This window comes from Bufo gargarizans, chromosome 9, assembly GCF_014858855.1.
Source record: "Bufo gargarizans isolate SCDJY-AF-19 chromosome 9, ASM1485885v1, whole genome shotgun sequence".
Classification (NCBI taxonomy): Eukaryota; Metazoa; Chordata; class Amphibia; order Anura; family Bufonidae; genus Bufo; species Bufo gargarizans.
The window spans coordinates 194,811,783-194,831,093 of NC_058088.1; the positions used below are offsets into that span (position 1 = coordinate 194,811,783).

The window sequence follows — 19,311 nt, forward strand, 5'->3', positions numbered from 1 at the left end:
ACCTTTTGAAGGAGATTGTTTGACGGTATTGCTGTGGAGCTCTTGTCCGGCGTGGACTGTCATTACTGGGATTACCTTCTCTGCTCGTGACTGGATAAGTCTATCTCTGCTGTAGATTGTTTGTTTGTTTGTTGCTGTCTTCCCCTGTTGTTCTCCTAGACGTGAGTGATGGTGACCAGTGCTCCCATCTGCCTTTCCCCAGTCTAGTCTTGCTTGGGTGACTGAGGGTTTAGGCATCCTGCTCGCCGCACGGGTTCACACCCCGTCTAGGGTATCAGGGCAGACAGGTGCCAGCTTAGGATTAGTCAGGGGTGACCGTTCTATTTCCCATCCGTAGATAAGGGTCCCCCTTCCCCTCCGTCTGGTGCGACACGACTGCTGCTGGGATAGCGGTCGTGACAATTATAGGGACATTGGTTGGAGTCGTGCGGCAGGGACTATTATGGTGACATTATTATGGGTCTTGTGGCTTTCACTATTATGTGGACAGTGTTATGGGGGTCCTGTGGCTGTCACTATTATGTGGGTATTGTTATGGGGCTCTGCTGGCACTATTATGTGATGGGCTCATTGTTTGCATCATGAGGCTGATATCTGTCCTGACCTAGTACAGCGGAGGGTTTGTTACAGTTGTATCCAGGCTAGACAATCATCTGTGAGCTAAAACTCTAGTGGCACCTATCCTGATAGTTTGTTACAATGTATCATTGCAGTTATGGGTTTGGTATTTTTAAGGCGCAGTACCCCTTTATGCCTGTAGATGGTGTATGTGCTGAATATTTCTCCAGTTGGAAGAGGGAGAGCTGTAGAAAAAGCATGGACACAGCGCCACCTGGAGGCTGATGGCAGCAATGAAACATATTAATAAGGGCTCATGGACACGAATGTATTTGTTTCCGTACCAATTTTTTGAAGGTCCGTATGCGGAACCATTCACTTCAATAGGGCTTGGGGGGGGGGGGGGGCCCCCAACGGAAATTACATTCTTAGGGTACTTTCACACTAGCGTATTTCTTTTCTGGCGCTGAGTTCCGTCCTAGGGGCTCAAATCTGGAAAAGAACAGATCAGTTTTATCCTAATGCATTCTGAATGGAGAGTAATCCACTCAGGAGGCATCAGGACGTCTTCAGTCCAGTCTTTTTGACTGATCAGGCTTTTCAGAAAACCGTAGCATGCTGTATTTTTACCTCCGGCCAAAAATCCTGAACACTTTGACTGAACGCCGGATCAGGCCTTTTTCCCATTGACTTGCATTAACGCCGGATCCGGCGCCGTGTGTTCTGTCAAACCGGATCCGGCTTTTGCATGTTAAACCCGAAAAATGTGAAAAAAGTCCATAAATGGCGGATCCGTTTTTTCCAATGCATTTTTTCATTGTGATCAAAATCCTGATCAGGATTCAAATGTACAAGTACCAAAAACATATCAAACTCTGCAGTAAAATCGTGATCGCGGACTTCTCATTGATGGAGGGAAGATGATTGCGATTCTCATCCTGGAGACGTCACGTGACCCCCGCGTGGCGCTGGATTAGGACTGAGCGCCATGTTACTGTGATAGTAAAAATATATTATGGGATTGCTACGTGGGCCATTTCCGCTCTACAGTAACCTGGGCTGCGGGGGCGGACTGGGAACTTAACGTGGCCCTGGAAAAAAACTAAAAGTGGCCCCAATGTTGTAGGTGGGTCCAAATTGACAGAAGGTGGCCAATACAAGTTGGCAGAGTCAGTTATAGCACAGTGCGGCACAGAATACTATCCCCAGACGTGGTCCCGCCACGTCCTGTCCTCCTCCTCCTCCAGTTGTCTCTACATGGATGCGGAGCAGGGGCTTAGGAGGTGAGATGTGGGCCACAGCACCAAGACCGGACTTCCTCTACTAATGACTCCCATAGTGCCCCCAGTAGTGGCAGTGAGGAGGGCACAGGTGGCCCTGTGGGCATTGGCACACCGGAAAATTCCCTGTAGGGTCTATGGCCAATCTGCCCCAGCAAGCATGGTGCAGGGATATTGCTGGGGTGGTGCTGGGGTGATGCCAGGGATGGTGAAAGGGCGTGCTCTCCAAGGGTCCCACTATTCAACTTGGGGAATTATTGCATAAATGTGCATTCATATATTTACTACATTGCTCCTTACTAAACTTTGCAATTTTCAAAAGTTGGGAGGTATGAAAGGGTGGTGCAGGGATGGTGATGGGGTGATGCCAAGGTGCTGCAGGGATGGTGATGGGGTGATGCCAAGGTGCTGCAGCGATGGTGATAGGGTGATGCCAAGGTGCTGCAGCGATGGTGATAGGGGGATGCCAAGGTGCTGCAGCGATGGTGATAGGGGGATGCCAAGGTGCTGCAGCGATGGTGATAGGGGGATGCCAAGGTGCTGCAGCGATGGTGATAGGGGGATGCCAAGGTGCTGCAGCGATGGTGATAGGGGGATGCCAAGGTGCTGCAGCGATGGTGATAGGGGGATGCCAAGGTGCTGCAGCGATGGTGATAGGGTGATGCCAAGGTGCTGCAGTGATGGTGATAGGGTGGTGCAGAGATGGTGATAGGGTGGTGCAGCGATGGTGCCGGGGTGGTAAAGGAATGATAAGGTTTTGCACAGATGGTGTTGGAGTGGTGCCTGGATGGTGCCAGTTGGGACTGAGACATCTTGTCAGTGACACAACTTTCTAATATGGGAGAGCAAGGAATATGTACAGCAATCATCGACTGAGAGCCGGAGGATCAGCCTCGCGCCACCACAGCTACAAGTGTAAGACGACCTCCACGAGGAGCGCCGCGCCTGTCCCTCCGCCGTATAAATAGCGCTTCATTTATAGCCGCGGCCTCCACCGAAACATCCAGCTGTTAGATAGGAATAGTCCGAGACGTCTACCGATGCTGAGCCCCGGGGTACAGAACACTGATAATATACAGGGGGACGTGTGTCTGAGACTGTATCACACAGGGTAGGATTAGATACACAGCTCAGCAGACTGTATCACACAGGAGAGGATTAGATACACAGCTCGGCAGGCAGTATCACACAGGATAGGATTAGATACACAGCTCAGCAGACTGTATCGCACAGGAGAGGATTAGATACACAGCTCAGCAGACAGTATCACACAGGGTAGGATTAGATACACAGCTCAGCAGACTGTATCACACAGGAGAGGATTAGATACACAGCTCGGCAGGCAGTATCACACAGGATAGGATTAGATACACAGCTCAGCAGACTGTATCGCACAGGATAGGATTAGATACACAGCTCAGCAGACAGTATCACACAGGATAGGATTAGATACACAGCTCCGCAGGCAGTATCACACAGGATAGGATTAGATACACAGCTCAGCAGACAGTATCACACAGGATAGGATTAGATACACAGCTCAGCAGACAGTATCACACAGGATAGGATTAAATACACAGCTCAGCAGACAGTATCACACAGGATAGGATTAGATACACAGCTCAGCAGACAGTATCACACAGGATAGGATTAGATACACAGCTCAGCAGGCAGTATCACACAGGACAGGATTAGATACACAGCTCAGCAGACTGTATCACACAGGATAGGATTAGATACACAGCTCAGCAGACAGTATCACACAGGATAGTATTAGATACACAGCTCAGCAGACTGTATCACACAGGACAGGATTAGATACACAGCTTAGCAGACAGTATCACACAGGATAGGATTAGATACACAGCTCAGCAGGCAGTATCACACAGGATAGGATTAGATACACAGCTCAGCAGACAGTATCACACAGGAGAGGATTAGATACACAGCTCAGCAGACAGTATCACACAGGAGAGGATTAGATACACAGCTCAGCAGACAGTATCACACAGGATAGGATTAGATACACAGCTCAGCAGACAGTATCACACAGGATAGGATTAGATACACAGCTCAGCAGGCAGTATCACACAGGATAGGATTAGATACACAGCTCAGCAGACAGTATCACACAGGATAGGATTAGATACACAGCTCAGCAGACAGTATCACACAGGGTAGGATTAGATACACAGCTCAGCAGACAGTATCACACAGGATAGGATTAGATACACAGCTCCGCAGACAGTATCACACAGGATAGGATTAGATACATAGCTCAGCAGACAGTATCACACAGGATAGGATTAGATACACAGCTCAGCAGACAGTATCACACAGGATAGGATTAGATACACAGCTCAGCAGACTGTATCACACAGGATAGGATTAGATACACAGCTCAGCAGACAGTATCTCACACACAATATGACACACAAGCTGAGATACACTGGTGTGATACATGTGATCCGCTGTTGCAGTCCTTCCTGCGCTCAGTAGATAAGACTTGTGGTCTCTCATTGCCGGCGCTCAGGACGTGCACTGGTGCTGTTTATGGACGGTCATCCCTCCGAGATGCTGCAGTCGTCTCCACCAGTCATCCAGGGGGCGACGGCAAAGACTGACCTGGAGTCAAACATGGGAAACAAGGCCCCCGTGATAGATAGAGGCCCCACCACCCATCCCTCATGTCACACCTACTATATCTAATACACAGCACTATACACGGTGTTCACTGCGGGGATATGTGGGCACTGTATGGGAATTAGTGTTGATCATGAATATTCAAATTGCAAATTTTTATCGTGAATATCGCCACCTCAAGAATTTGCGAATATTTAGAATATAGTGACATATATCTGTAATTTCAAATATTCGATATTTTTTTTTAATCAGTACAGCTGATCCCTCGCTGCCTCTTGCTTGTGGGCCAATGAGAAGGCTGCAATATCTTTGACTTTAGTAATAGTGTTGATTGCGAATTTTTCAATTGCCGATTTCCACAATCAAGAAAATAATGACTGGAGATAACGAATTCTCGAATTTTCGAATATATGGTGAATATTCACCCAAATATTAGCGAAATATTACGAAATCAAATATTGCCCCTGCCGCTCATCACTAAGTGGGGATATGTGGGCACTGCACGGTGATATGTGGGCACTGCACGGTGATATGTGGGCAATGCATGGTGATATGTGGGCACTGTATGACGGTGATATGTGGGCACTGCATGGTGATATGTGGGCACTGCATGGTGATATGTGGGCACTGCATGACACTGCTATATGTTCACTGCACGGTGATATGTGGGCACTGCACGGTGATATGTGGGCACTGCACGGTGATATGTGGGCACTGCACGGTGATATGTGGGCACTGCATGACACTGATAGGTGGGACGTTACATACATGTAAAGCGGCAAATAATATTTTATCATTTGATTATGCGCCCAGTTCCCAAATAATCAGCTTGCGGGCAGAGAGGGAGGTTGGCAGCAGCGCCATATGCCAGGGTTACAATCCTGCTGTCCTGTGTAACTGTAAGCTGCTTAATCGTTATGTCATTCAACAAGGGGTTAAAGCTGTGACCTCTGCAACCAATTATGCCCGTCCAAGGTCATTTAAAGGGCTCGTCCACCCACAACCGCTGCACCATGAAGAGCTCTGCCCGTCTCTAACACAGTATATCCTGTAGATCAATTCTTTCTATTTTTTTTTAAATATCTGCTTCTTATCAGTGAATGGGAACATTGTAGTTTACCCCAGAGACTAGTAAAGAGCTGCTACCTCCAACAGCTGGTGGTTTGTTGCAATGTATAACTGTAGACAGCGAAGTCCATGACATGGCAGAGCTGTGTGTGTCCTATGATGTCACAGCGTGGTCATGTTATGTCACATGACTGGGAAAACCTGAATTACCAGCTGAGAGCGACTTACCGGAGAGCCTTCATATAGAAGAAAGAGGCCCCGGCGTGGAGATATTTGAGGTAAGTGACTCTGCTGCCAGCGCAAGGTGTGAAAGTATGAGGGACGCCTGCCAACAATACTGAGGGGGGGATAGCGAGATCTGGGGGCACTTTATGTCTCGTCCTATAAGCTCACACTCTTGTCGCCCTCCTCTGTTGCAACTGTCAAGTTGCAACTTTTTTTCTGCAACGTTTTAATAAGATAAGTTCCAGTGACTAATCTGGAGTGAAGCTCATTAACATAGATGGCCACGCCCACTCTACGACTCATTTTTTTTTTAAATTGTAGTGAGAGGTGTGAAAATAGAAAAAGTTGCAAATTTTTTGCTGAGCCCCCAAAAAAAATCCGAACATTTTGCAACTTTTTGAAGCCAAAATTCGGGAGTAAAGACATGGATAAATCAGGGCGTCTGTTCCTATGAGCTCAAATACATGGATCCATCCCGGTCTGTGTGTTGTACTTACTTTGGGTTAAAAACACCAAAACTGGACATCCAGAGATGAATTATTAAGACAAAGATATTTAATAGTTTCTATTCCAGAACAGAAAAATAACGCAAAGTCCTTGTAGTCATGAAGTCCCGTGTCTCCATGGAGGCGCTCACCATAACGAAGACAACATCTGACATGTACTCGACGAGAGCCAAAGAACCTCCACAAAGTTAAACTGCAAGTAACCAGTCACAAATCCTCCCATGACATCACTGATATGGTGGCGGCCAATCATAATGCGAGACACTCCAACACTGAAGGCCCACAGGACGAGGAGAACCCGCAACGGGATGGCGAGCACTAGATGGTTGAGGAAGAACTTGGACACCATAGTGGCCCGACTGGCATGTCCTGCTGGGAAGGCATAGACATCGAGAACGAGATAATCCAAGATACTAGGATTAACTTCATATGGACCACGGCGTTTCATCAACTTCTGTAGTCCAGCCACTGTGAGAATGTCCAGAAGAAGAGCTGCCAGGGAAGGAAGGAGAATATGGTAAAATATAACTGCTATAATACTGCCTCCTATGTACAAGAATATAACTACTATAATACTGCTCCTATGTACAAGAATATAACTACTATAATACTGCCTCCTATGTACAGGAATATAACTACTATAATACTGCCTCCTATGTACAGGAATATAACTGCTATAATACTGCTCCTATGTACAAGAATATAACTACTATAATACTGCTCCTATGTACAAGAATATAACTACTATAATACTGCCTCCTATGTACAAGAATATAACTGCTATAATACTGCTCCTATGTACAAAAATATAACTACTATAATACTGCTCCTATGTACAAGAATATAACTACTATAATACTGCCTCCTATGTACAGGAATATAACTACTATAATACTGCTCCTATGTACAAGAATATAACTACTATAATACTGCCTCCTATGTACAAGAATATAACTACTATAATACTGCCTCCTATGTACAGGAATATAACTACTATAATACTGCCTCCTATGTACAGGAATATAACTGCTATAATACTGCCTCCTATGTACAAGACTATAACTACTATAATACTGCCTCCTATGTACAAGAATATAACTACTATAATACTGCTCCTATGTACAAGACTATAACTACTATAATACTGCCTCCTATGTACAAGAATATAACTACTATAATACTGCTCCTATATAACCACTATAATACTGCCCCTATGTACAAGAATATAACTACTATAATACTGCTCCTATGTACAAGAATATAACTACTATAATACTGCCCCCTATGTACAAGAATATAACTACTATAATACTGCCCCCTATGTACAAGAATATAACTACTATAATACTGCCTCCTATGTACAAGAATATAACTGCTATAATACTGCCTCCTATGTACAAGAATAGAACTACTATAATACTGCTCCTCTGTACAAGAATAGAACTACTATAATACTGCTCCTCTGTACAAGAATATAACTACTATAATACTGCTCCTATGTACAAGAATAGAACTACTATAATACTGCTCCTATGTACAGGAATATAACTACTATAATACTGCCTACTATGTACAAGAATATAACTACTATAATACTGCTCCTATGTACAAGAATATAACTACTATAATACTGCTCCTATGTACAAGAATATAACTACTATAATACTGCTCCTATGTACAAGAATATAACTACTATAATACTGCTCCTATGTACAAGAATATAACTACTATAATACTGCTCCTATGTACAAGAATATAACTACTATAATACTGCTCCTATGTACAAGAATATAACTACTATAATACTGCTCCTATGTACAGGAATATAACTACTATAATACTGCTCCTATGTACAGGAATATAACTACTATAATACTGCTCCTATGTACAAGAATATAACTACTATAATACTGCTCCTATGTACAAGAATATAACTACTATAATACTGCCTCCTATGTACAAGAATATAACTACTATAATACTGCCTCCTATGTACAAGAATATAACTACTATAATACTGCTCCTATGTACAAGAATATAACTACTATAATACTGCTCCTATGTACAAGAATATAACTACTATAATACTGCTCCTATGTACAAGAATATCACTGCTATAATACTGCTCCTATGTACAAGAATATAACTACTATAATACTGCTCCTATGTACTAGAATATAACTACTATAATACTGCCTCCTATGTACAAGAATATAACTACTATAATACTGCTCCTATGTACAAGAATATAACTACTATAATACTGCTCCTATGTACAAGAATATAACTGCTATAATACTGCCCCTATGTACAAGAATATAACTACTATAATACTGCTCCTATGTACAGGAATATAACTGCTATAATACTGCCTCCTATGTACAAGAATATAACTACTATAATACTGCTCCTATGTACAAGAATATAACTACTATAATACTGCTCCTATGTACAAGAATATAACTGCTATAATACTGCCTCCTATGTACAAGAATATAACTACTATAATACTGCTCCTGGTTGGGGGTCGGTTAGTTGATTGCAGTGGGTGACGTGCGCTCAGTGATTTGCTATGAGGACATCACTGGTTTTGCCGCGTGTCTCTGCTCTCGCTGCGCTCTCTCCGGAGGGTGCAGTCTCGTGGCCGTCTCTTTCTCCTGCTGTGATTCAGCAGGGGATCAGTTTGAGGGTGTCAGCACTTTAGACGCTCTACCCCCAGAAATAGCTGCAGGTGGTGCAGTCAGTCACAGATCACCTAATCCCGCTCCTGGTGTTCTTTGACCCAAATAATTAGGATCAGGGAGAATCGCCGGGCGCTGGCGTCCTGACACACTGTGACGGGTCTGCTCTCTGTCACACGCAGGGATCTCGCTGCCTCTGGACAGAATGTTCCTGAAAACATGAGCTAGAAAAGACTGTGAATTGTGGCGCGGGCTCATGATGTCTGTGTTTAGTGCTCAGCTGCACTGGGGCCCTCAGGGGCCCTACACCTGTGATGAACCTGTCACTAGGACAGTATAGACATATTTAAATATTTATGCCTCAAACCTTCACCATTTTCACAATCTCTGCTTGCGGTCAGTGAATGGGATTACTGCCAGAGGCTGACAACGCATCCTACTCTCCAGTTGATTTAATTCCTGATTTCGGTACAACGTATCGCATGATCAGGATGGGTCTTCAGAACATGTGCTCCAACTGACAGCAAGCAGAGATCTTCAAAACTGAGAAGAACTGAAACAATATTGGAGAAATTTACATAAAACTGGGCAAACTCTTCATGATATTCCTGCACTGTTATGTAGGCCCTGGGTGGCACAGTTATGTAGGCCCTGGATGGCAGTTATGTAGGCACTGGGTTGTCCTGTTATGTAGGCCCTGGGTGGCACAGTTATGTAGGCCCTGGGTGGCACAGTTATGTAGGCCCTGGGTGGCAGTTATGTAGGCCCTGGGTGGCACTGTTATATAGGCCCTGGGTGGCACTGTTATGTAGGCACTGGATGGCACTGTTATGTAGGCCCTGGATGGCACTGTTATGTAGGCCCTGGATGGCACTGTTATGTAGGCCCTGGATGGCACTGTTATGTAGGCCCTGGATGGCACTGTTATGTAGGCCCTGGATGGCACTGTTATGTAGGCCCTGGATGGCACTGTTATGTAGGCCCTGGGTGGCACTGTTATGTAGGCCCTGGGTGGCACTGTTATGTAGGCCCTGGGTGGCACTGTTATGTAGGCCCTGGGTGGCACTGTTATGTAGGCCCTGGGTGGCACTGTTATGTAGGCCCTGGGTGGCACAGTTATGTAGGCCCTGGGTGGCACAGTTATGTAGGCCCTGGGTGGCACAGTTATGTAGGCCCTGGGTGGCACAGTTATGTGGACACTGTGTGGCACAGTTATGTGGACACTGTGTGGCAATGTTAGGGCTTGTTCACACGACCATATGGCTTTTTCAGTGTTTTGAGGGCCGTTTTAAACGGATCAGTTTTTACGTTTTTTGTTTCAGTAGTGTTTCCCGGCACTGGGTGGTCCTGTTATGTATACACTGTATGGCACTGTTATGTAGGCACTGTATGGCACTGTTATGTAGGCACTGTATGGCACTGTTATGTAGGCACTGTATGGCACTGTTATGTAGGCACTGTATGGCACTGTTATGTAGGCACTGTATGGCACTGTTATGTAGGCACTGTATGGCACCATTATTTAGACACTGTTATGTAGGTATATGACACTGTTATGTAGGCACTGTATGGCACTGTTATGTAGGCACTGTATGGCACTGTTATGTAGGCACTGTATGGCACTGTTATGTAGGCACTGTATGGCACCATTATTTAGACACTGTTATGTAGGTATATGACACTGTTATGTAGGCACTGTATGGCACTGTTATGTAGGCACTGTATGGCACTGTTATGTAGGCACTGTATGGCACTGTTATGTAGGCACTGTATGGCACCATTATTTAGACACTGTGATGTAGGTATATGACACTGTTATGTAGGCACTGTATGGCACTGTTATGTAGGCACTGTATGGCACTGTTATGTAGGCACTGTATGGCACTGTTATGTAGGCACTGTATGGCACTGTTATGTAGGCACTGTATGGCACCATTATTTAGACACTGTTATGTAGGGACTGTATGGCACTGTTATGTAGGGACTGTATGGCACTGTTATGTAGGCACTGTATGGCACTGTTATGTAGGCACCGTATGGCACTGTTATGTAGGCACCGTATGGCACTGTTATGTAGGCACTGTATGGCACTGTTATGTAGGCACCGTATGGCACTGTTATGTAGGCACCGTATGGCACTGTTATGTAGGCACCGTATGGCACTGTTATGTAGGCACCGTATGGCACTGTTATGTAGGCACCGTATGGCACTGTTATGTAGGCACCGTATGGCACTGTTATGTAGGCACCGTATGGCACTGTTATGTAGGCACCGTATGGTCCTGTTATGTAGGCACCGTATGGTCCTGTTATGTGGACATTGTATGGCACTGTTATGTAGGCACCGTATGGCACTGTTATGTAGGCACCGTATGGCACTGTTATGTAGGCACCGTATGGTCCTGTTATGTGGACATTGTATGGCACTGTTATGTAGGCACTGTAATGTGAGTACTGTTATGTAGGCACTGTATGGCACTGTTATGTAGGCACTGTATGGCACCGTTATTTAGACACTGTTATGTAGGGACTGTATGGCACTGTTATGTAGGTACTGTTATGTAGGCACCGTATGGCACTGTTATGTAGGTATATGGCACTGTTATGTAGGCACCGTATGGCACTGTTATGTAGGTATATGGCACTGTTATGTAGGCACCGTATGGCACTGTTATGTAGGTATATGGCACTGTTATGTAGACACTGTATGGCACTGTTATGTAGGTATATGGCACTGTTATGTAGACACTGTATGGCACTGTTATGTAGGCACTGTATGGCACTGTTATGTAGGCACCGTATGGCACTGTTATGTAGGCACCGTATGGCACTGTTATGTAGGCACCGTATGGCACTGTTATGTAGGCACCGTATGGCACTGTTATGTAGGCACCGTATGGCACTGTTATGTAGGCACCGTATGGCACTGTTATGTAGGCACCGTATGGCACTGTTATGTAGGCACCGTATGGCACTGTTATGTAGGCACCGTATGGCACTGTTATGTAGGCATCGTATGGCACTGTTATGTAGGCATCGTATGGCACTGTTATGTAGGCACTGTTTGGCACTATGTTATATGGGCCCTGTAGGGGCCTTCACTGTCTTGATCTCGTCTGACTTAAAGGGGCAGGCCGGGCTGTAGAGATGACTGCCCCCCCATGTGATATGCCCGCTCCAGGCGGCACTACGGCTGCACACAGGTCTCAGTGCCAGGCTTCTATTTCACTTGGGAATAATCGGAGGCAGAGGCGTCTGGTGGACGCTTATCTCCGTTGCTCCATTAACATCTCTTGCTAAGCTAAGGGGCCGCCGCCCGGCCTCCATCACTCCTGTCACAGGTCACGTCTGCACTTCTCGTGTCTTCTCCACTCACATCAAGAGCTGCTTTCAAAATGATACTGGTCGCCCTTGGAGACCCGCAGCCGCTTAGCTCCACCCCTCTTCTAGACATGTGACCTGACCTGTGAATATTATCTGCGCTCCCCTGATGCCATTCTCTGGATGCAGCTTTGGATGTGACTGGAGAAGAAAACATAATGTGGAGAAGGAAAGCAAAAGGCTGTAAACTGTATAAATCAAAACACGTGGCCTGAGGTGGTCACCTGACCCCCTGACCAGCTAGCCTGGGTAACGGGCTACAACCCCTGTGGCGGCCATATTGGTTTCCACTCAGCTTTCCCAAAAACAGATACAATCTAGAGATGGCTAAACTGAATTCGGAATGGATCACATGTAGTATAGACTTTCTGTTCCAATTCCTAATTCTTTTTAAGACCTCTGCTTGCTGTCAGTAAATAGGAATAGTCTTATTTACATCCATAAGCTGCCGTACACCCCTCCTGACCTGATCCTTCTCACAGCTGAGGGTTTGTTACAGTTGTTTCCAGTCTGTGGGCTGCAGACTGATACTTTGTAACAAACTGTCAGGACAGGAGAGAGATGAGCGCTGCTGGGGTGAGAGGATTGTGCAGACTGTAACAAACCCTCAGCTGGGATGTAAACAAAAGGCTCCTTTTCACTGACAGCAAGCAGAGCTACATGAGGAGGCGGCTAAGAGCAAAGTCTTACCCAGCAGCAGGTTCACCAGGACTTCTTGGCCGGCCAGAGTGTTGCTCTTCCACAGGCAGATCACTGTGCCCAGGATCCAGGGGAAGCCGTGGCTGGTTATGCCGATGAGCTTGACCATGGAGCGGGCGCTGCCCCAAGACGAGGTGCTGTGGGCACAGACGCCGAGCCTCTTGGACATGGCGATATCTATGGCGATGAGGGAGTTCCAGGCGATGCCTTTAAAGGACGGGTTGAGCTGCATGCAGTCCTCCTCCGGCAGCTGCTGGCTCTGCCGCCTCTCGCGGGCGCCCTCGCTGGGGTTGCCGTACTGCCCGCTCTGCTTCCTGTTGAAGTTTCTGCCCTCCTGGGGCGATGTCGTCGGCTGGTTCAGGGACATGAACTCCGGTCGGGCCAGCACGTTGTTCCGGTCCCGGACTCTGTTCCGTTTCTGGGGGGCTGGCATCTTTACGGGACCCCCAAAGCTGTGGGCACAGCTTTCTTCAAAAGACGGCGGGCACGAGAGAGGCTTTGTTGTATGGGCGAGGGCGCTGCTCCCTGCCACATGTCCCAAGTTATATTTAGTTAAGGCAGATGCCCCATGTGTTTATCCATAGTCCTGCCGACGAGCCGTCCAATGGGGAAGGCCGCCCCTTGGAAAGTAACCTGAGGCCTGACATGGGCTATTTAAACCCGAGGGCGCAGAGGATTCTGGGATTTGTAGTCACTGGCGGTGCCAACTCCACTTCTCACATGACGTGAGGATGAGCAGAAGCAGCTGCCCGGCTCACAGCGGGGTCACCTCAGTTCAGGGCTTTATCTACAGCTTATTTCTGGGTGACAACCAATATGGCCGCCGGGACGGCTCCCCAAGGGGCTCTTACTCATACATTGCAGTGGCCGTTCTGGAACCCTGGAAAGTTGGGTTTTATCAACCGATATCCTATAGACAAGTCATCAATATGTTGGTCCTGGAATAATCCTTTAAAATGTAAGATGACAGCTTGATGATTGTATCCAATAACAACCAGCAGAACAGTGAGTGCAGCTCTGGAGTCTAATACAGGATGTAACTCAGGATCAGTACAGGATAAGTAATGTATGTACACAGTGACTGCACCAGCAGAATAGTGAGTGCAGCTCTGGACCAGCTGTTCCTGAGCTGCGATTACCTGTGGGTGTGGTCGCCTGTGGCTGTGTGTAGCTGCTGCTGCTGCTGCTGCTCCTGAGCGTTTGGAGGAAAATCTATCCACCTGAGGCCGGCTCTCTCCTCCCCAGGGGGAGAGTGGGTTCTCAGGCATGAGCGAGGGAAGCAAGCCCCAGGCTCCTGTTCCCAGCGGCAGGCCTTCAGGGGATAGGAGAAGCCAGCGTTTGGCCTGCATGGAGGACTCAGGGGTAAGAAGATCTGGCAGGAGTCGCAGTAATGTGGCTTCTGTCTCCCCTGAGTCTGAGGGTAGTAGGAAGAGCCGCAAGGCTGGATCCGCTAAGGAGGACCCGAATGCCAGCATGGGTGAGAGTGGCCCTTCCGGGGCCCAGCAAAAGCCGAGTGTTCACGGAGGTGAAGCAGATCTTGAGGAGGAAGGCTGGGGCGTACTGAGGGCCCGGGAGTCCATTTCCACCTACGGATCCCGGGTCATGAGCCACCTCCGTGAGTACGAAGACGCGACTAAGACCCTGAGGAGGCTCCGGGAGGAGCTGCGCGGCTTGAGGTCTTGTGTTGGAGTGGCCCCAAAGAGGAAGAAGCAGGGGCTGGAGAACCAAATAAAGCAGCTACAAGCTGACATTGGCGAGATTGAGCAAAGGCGGACTGTACTCCGAGATAAAAGCGGCCCGTTTAAGGAAAAACTCCTAAACGAGGAACGTTTTCGGAAGATGGCGGAGGAGAAGGGGCAGATGGGGCAGCAGCCTGACAGCCAGGTGGAGAAGGAACCAGTCGTGCAGGAGGAGGATGATGATGATGACCAGCAAGATCCACCTGGCAGCCTGCAGGAGCAGATTCCGTACAGTGGGCCCCCTGCACGCCAAATAGCAAGGTCACCCAGCTGCGGCTCGGGGGATGAGTATGAGACCTGCAGCCCGGGAGGGGCCCTAGTGGAGGAGATCCAGCTCCTGGAGTCCCCAGTGCGTTTCCAGGACTTATGCTTTGGTGATGAGTTGCCACCGGAGACGCCTGGGGAAGGAAAGAAAAAGGCTAAGAAGACCAAGCTCCAGGAGCAGGTAAGATATGTATACACCCCCCTCCCTGGGACCCCCGGGTCGACCGCAGGGCCGGCTCACTGTATTAGCCCCTCTTCTCAGCCCAGCCCGTGTCCTGCAGTGGACTCGGTGCAGGAGAGAGGGGAGAGCGAGGTATCCGATATGGTGGTGAGCTCCGTCTCTGTTTGCAGTAACGGGGATGGAGCTGGTGCGACACCGGCTGAAAAGCCGGACAGGAAGGTTACTGCGGAGGATGAGAGAAAAATCTCTGGCGCTGGAGTTTGCTCCCTGATGGGAGGAGGGGGTGGCTCCACGCCACAGATGGCTGCAGGAGCTCCGATGGCTCCAACCGCTGATGACGCTGTTCCCTCGGGCCAGCAGAGGCATGAAGGAGCTGTCGGAGCTATGACGGTTACGCCTCCCAATGAAGGTCAAGAACTGATGCCAAAGCCTTTGTTTTGTATTGGCGCTGCTGGTCCAGATGAGCGGCGCCATGAAAGAACAGATCAGCAGCGTTTGGATCAGCGGCGCCCGGTAATGGATCAGCGGCGCCCAAAAGTTGTAAATGGTAGTACTGAGGAAGCGGAGGGCAATGATAAAAGTGGGGTTGGGGCTGTGGCCTGTCTTTTGGGGGCAGCTCTGACCCCAGGGCCCAGTGATGCTGAGGTACCAATAATTACACCAAAACACACCGGTTCAGCCAGTATGAGTGAGGGAGCAGGTGGGGGGCAGAAAATTATTTTTAATAAAAATATGTCTGGGGGTTTGGATGGTGGAGTGAATGGTGTTAGGAGGGAAGGAAGGGAGGTCGCAGAATCTGTTGTAAGTAAGGCTGGTTTGGGGATGGAAGATATGGAAGTGGGTGGTGGAGGGTCTTTGGTAAGCGGGGAGGGTGTGGAACCTGGTCCGGTTGCCCCCCCGGCTGTGGCAGCCCCTGTGCGCAGTTTTGCTACTGTCACGGCCGGGGTGAGTAGGGGACCCTCCTTGTCCTCTGGCTCTGGGGACGGCGTTTTGCAGCGGCGTCTTCTGGAGGCTCTAAAGAGAGGGGAGAGCACAATCAATGTAGAGGGGAGGGAGGTTGATCTATCCTTTTGGATAGATAGGCATGGCCTCTCAGCCTTCCGAGAGCAAAGGAGCGGGGAGACCACGTGGTCCCTCCCGACAGCTGGGCAGGGTGCTCTCCGTAGGAATGTGGTCCGTCTGAGGTGGAGGGGCAGTGATACATTTCCTTCAAGATCAGAAGTTGTTGAGCTCCTTCTAAAGATGGGCTTCAAGGCGACAGACATCTACGCCTTGATACATCCCTATGGGACCCCTGAGTTCGATGTCAGCTTTGTTCGGCCGGAGGGACTTGAGCTCTTCTGGTCGAACTATGAGATGGCAAAGGACGAGCCCAGCTGGCGAGATTTTGCCGTCCAGGCAGTGTCTCGTCAGAACAATGTGAAGAGGGTGACCGTTCTAACCCGTAACGAGTCACTCTCGTGTATCGACATCATGACGTGGCTCGGCCGATATGGGGAGGTGGTGGAGGTTCCCAAGAAGAACAGGGATGAACATGGCATCTGGTCTGGGGCCTGGACGTTCATGGTAAAACTTAGGCTTTTAGGAAACACAGTTACTCACATACCATCTGCCACCTTCCTTGGAAGGGATCGCATCCAGATTTTCTACCAGGGTCAGCCGAAGCTCTGTCACAGATGCGGCAGCCCCACACACTTCAGTGCTAACTGCACTGTACAGAAGTGCGCGCTGTGTGGGGAGATTGGCCACCTCGCTGCATCATGTGCAGAGATTAGGTGTCACCTGTGTGGTGACTTAGGTCACCCATTCAGTCGCTGCCCTCATTCCTTTGCCAATGCGGTCAATGCCCCGGCGGGAGGAAGCCGTGAGGCCAATTCTACTGGGGCAGGGGCTGGCAGAAGTGAAGGAACAGAGGGGCCAGGGAAGAAAAGTAAGCAAAAGACGCCTGCCCAACTGAGGCGTCAGGAAAATCGCCGAAGGGAGAGGGAGATGGGTGAATCCCGGGAACCTCAGGCAACTGGGGAAGCTGGGATGACCCCTGATCTCACCCCTGAGACTGCTGCTACTGCTGAGGCCCAAAGGGACAGTGAGCTGGATGAGGAAATTAGGAGGATCCAGGAAGAGGAAGGTGCCATCTCCTCATTATCCCCCCATGACGGGGGAAGTGGGGGATGGCAAAAGCAGGGTAATAAACGTACAGGGAAAAAGGGAGATTTAAGATCTTCTCCCACCCGCCAGATGCCAAAGGAAGGTACAACCAACCCCCCTCTGATTAGTCTCTCAAACCGGTTCCAAGCCATTGGTGACACCTCCCCCTCCTCAGGGGAGGGAGCCGGTGGGGAGGTTTCGGGAGTCGCGGTGACACCTGGGCCTGCGGGGGACGCCGAGCCTCCTTCTACTGGGGAAAACATGTCCTCAGGGGTGGGGGCTGGCTTGGAGTCAGAGCACAAGGGCAGAGGTGAAATGGACACATCTGTTTGTTTGAAGAGGGGTAAGCCATCATCTGATGAAAAAGTTGGTGGGGGCAGTGGGAAAAGAAAGCCATCTAATTCAATCACCCATGATGGCGGCACTCACTCCGTTGACGCTGGCGTCCATTAATGTCGCCAGCATTAAGTCAGATACGGCTAGATTTGCGGCCTTTGATTTTTTCAGCCGGGTTGAAGCTGACATTTTGTTTTTGCAGGAGACCAGGCTGCCAGATTTGGCATCTGTATTTAAAGCTAAAAGGGAGTGGCGACGCGGATCCTCCTACTGGTCTCTTGCGGCCGAGCCGTATAGCGGGGTGGCAGTCCTTTTTACTGCACCGGTAGAATGCCGACGGGTTATTGAATTAGAAATGGGGAGGTGCCTGATCCTGGATGTCCTCATGAGGGGACAAGAACTTCGTCTAATTAACATCTATGGTCCCCAGTCCAAGTGGGACCGTAAGTGTCTCTTCATGAGGATCAAGCCCTATCTTTTTACAAGTCGGCAGGTGGTCTTTGGAGGGGACTTCAATACTGTCACGAGGCCCCAGGATAGGGGAGGTTCCAGGGACAAGCTGACTTACGACAGCATTGCGCTTAATAAAATAGCTAGTGAGGCTCGTCTGGTGGATGTCCACATCCGGCACACCCCAGGCCACCCGGGGTTCACCTATCATAGGGCTAGTTGTAGGTCTAGAATAGACAGGTTTTATTTAAAGGAGGAAGCCGTCTCTTCAGCCGTGTCCGCTGTGGAGGTGGAGTTCTCCGACCACTGTATGATTTTGTTTTCTCTGAATGTTGCAGAGACCCCCCGAATGGGAAGGGGCTACTGGAGGCTCAATTCGTCTCTCTTGGAAGAAGCGGAGATAAGACAGTCCTTTGAGGATTTCGTTCAGAGCCAGGTACCATTGCTGGATCTCTGCGGCAGTAAGTCTGAGTGGTGGGAGATCTTCAAGGAAAGGGTGGGGAGATTCTTCCGCCAGCTCTCGAGCCTTAGGAGTCTGAGTAAGTATCGCCTGTATCAGGGCCTGAGGAGGAAACTCGAACGTCTTGTCTCGACTGGGGGTAGCCGTGAGGAGATCTCCAGAGTGAAGTCTTTGCTTATGAGGTGTCAGTACGATAGGCACGCATCTTTGGTTTTTGAGAGGGATTACGGGAAATACCGCTCGCCCGACCCTTACAAAAACTGCAGGATGTCAGTGAGTAGTAAGATTGTGTCAGGACTGATTGATAGTACGGGTTCTCTGAGAAGGTCCAGATCAGGGATTCTGGAGGTTGTCAGATCCTTTTACTCACATCTCATGGCAAGGAGGGATCTTGATCGTGATAAGATATCGGCTTTCCTGACTGAAACTGTCCCTGAACCAGGGGTAGACCCCTCTCTTGACGGTTTGACGGAAATGATCAGTGAAGAGGAAGTCAGTCTGGTGATTGAGGGGCTTGCTCCCAAAAAATCACCTGGTCCGGATGGCTTAACATCTGAGTTTTACAAGACCTTTAAGGACACCTTAGTTCCCCTCTTGACTGAGGTATTAAATGAGTGTCTCTCCTCGGGTACTCTACCAAAGTCAATGAGGAGGTCGGCCCTGATCATCCTGTCAAAGGGTAAAGATCCTTT

General features: G+C 48.6%; 1 protein-coding gene across 1 annotated transcript; it reads right to left on the reverse strand.

Annotated features, from left to right (window-relative positions):
* Positions 1-6,307: 6,307 nt before the first annotated feature.
* On the reverse strand, positions 6,308-13,654 carry LOC122919437 (inactive phospholipid phosphatase 7-like). Its single transcript, XM_044268473.1, has 2 exons — positions 13,033-13,654; positions 6,308-6,772 (listed from the first exon to the last, which is right to left on the reverse strand). Exons 1-2 carry the CDS (start codon positions 13,472-13,474, stop codon positions 6,408-6,410), a joined length of 807 nt encoding a protein of 268 aa, XP_044124408.1. The 5' UTR covers positions 13,475-13,654; the 3' UTR covers positions 6,308-6,407.
* Between the last annotated feature and the right edge of the window lie 5,657 nt (positions 13,655-19,311).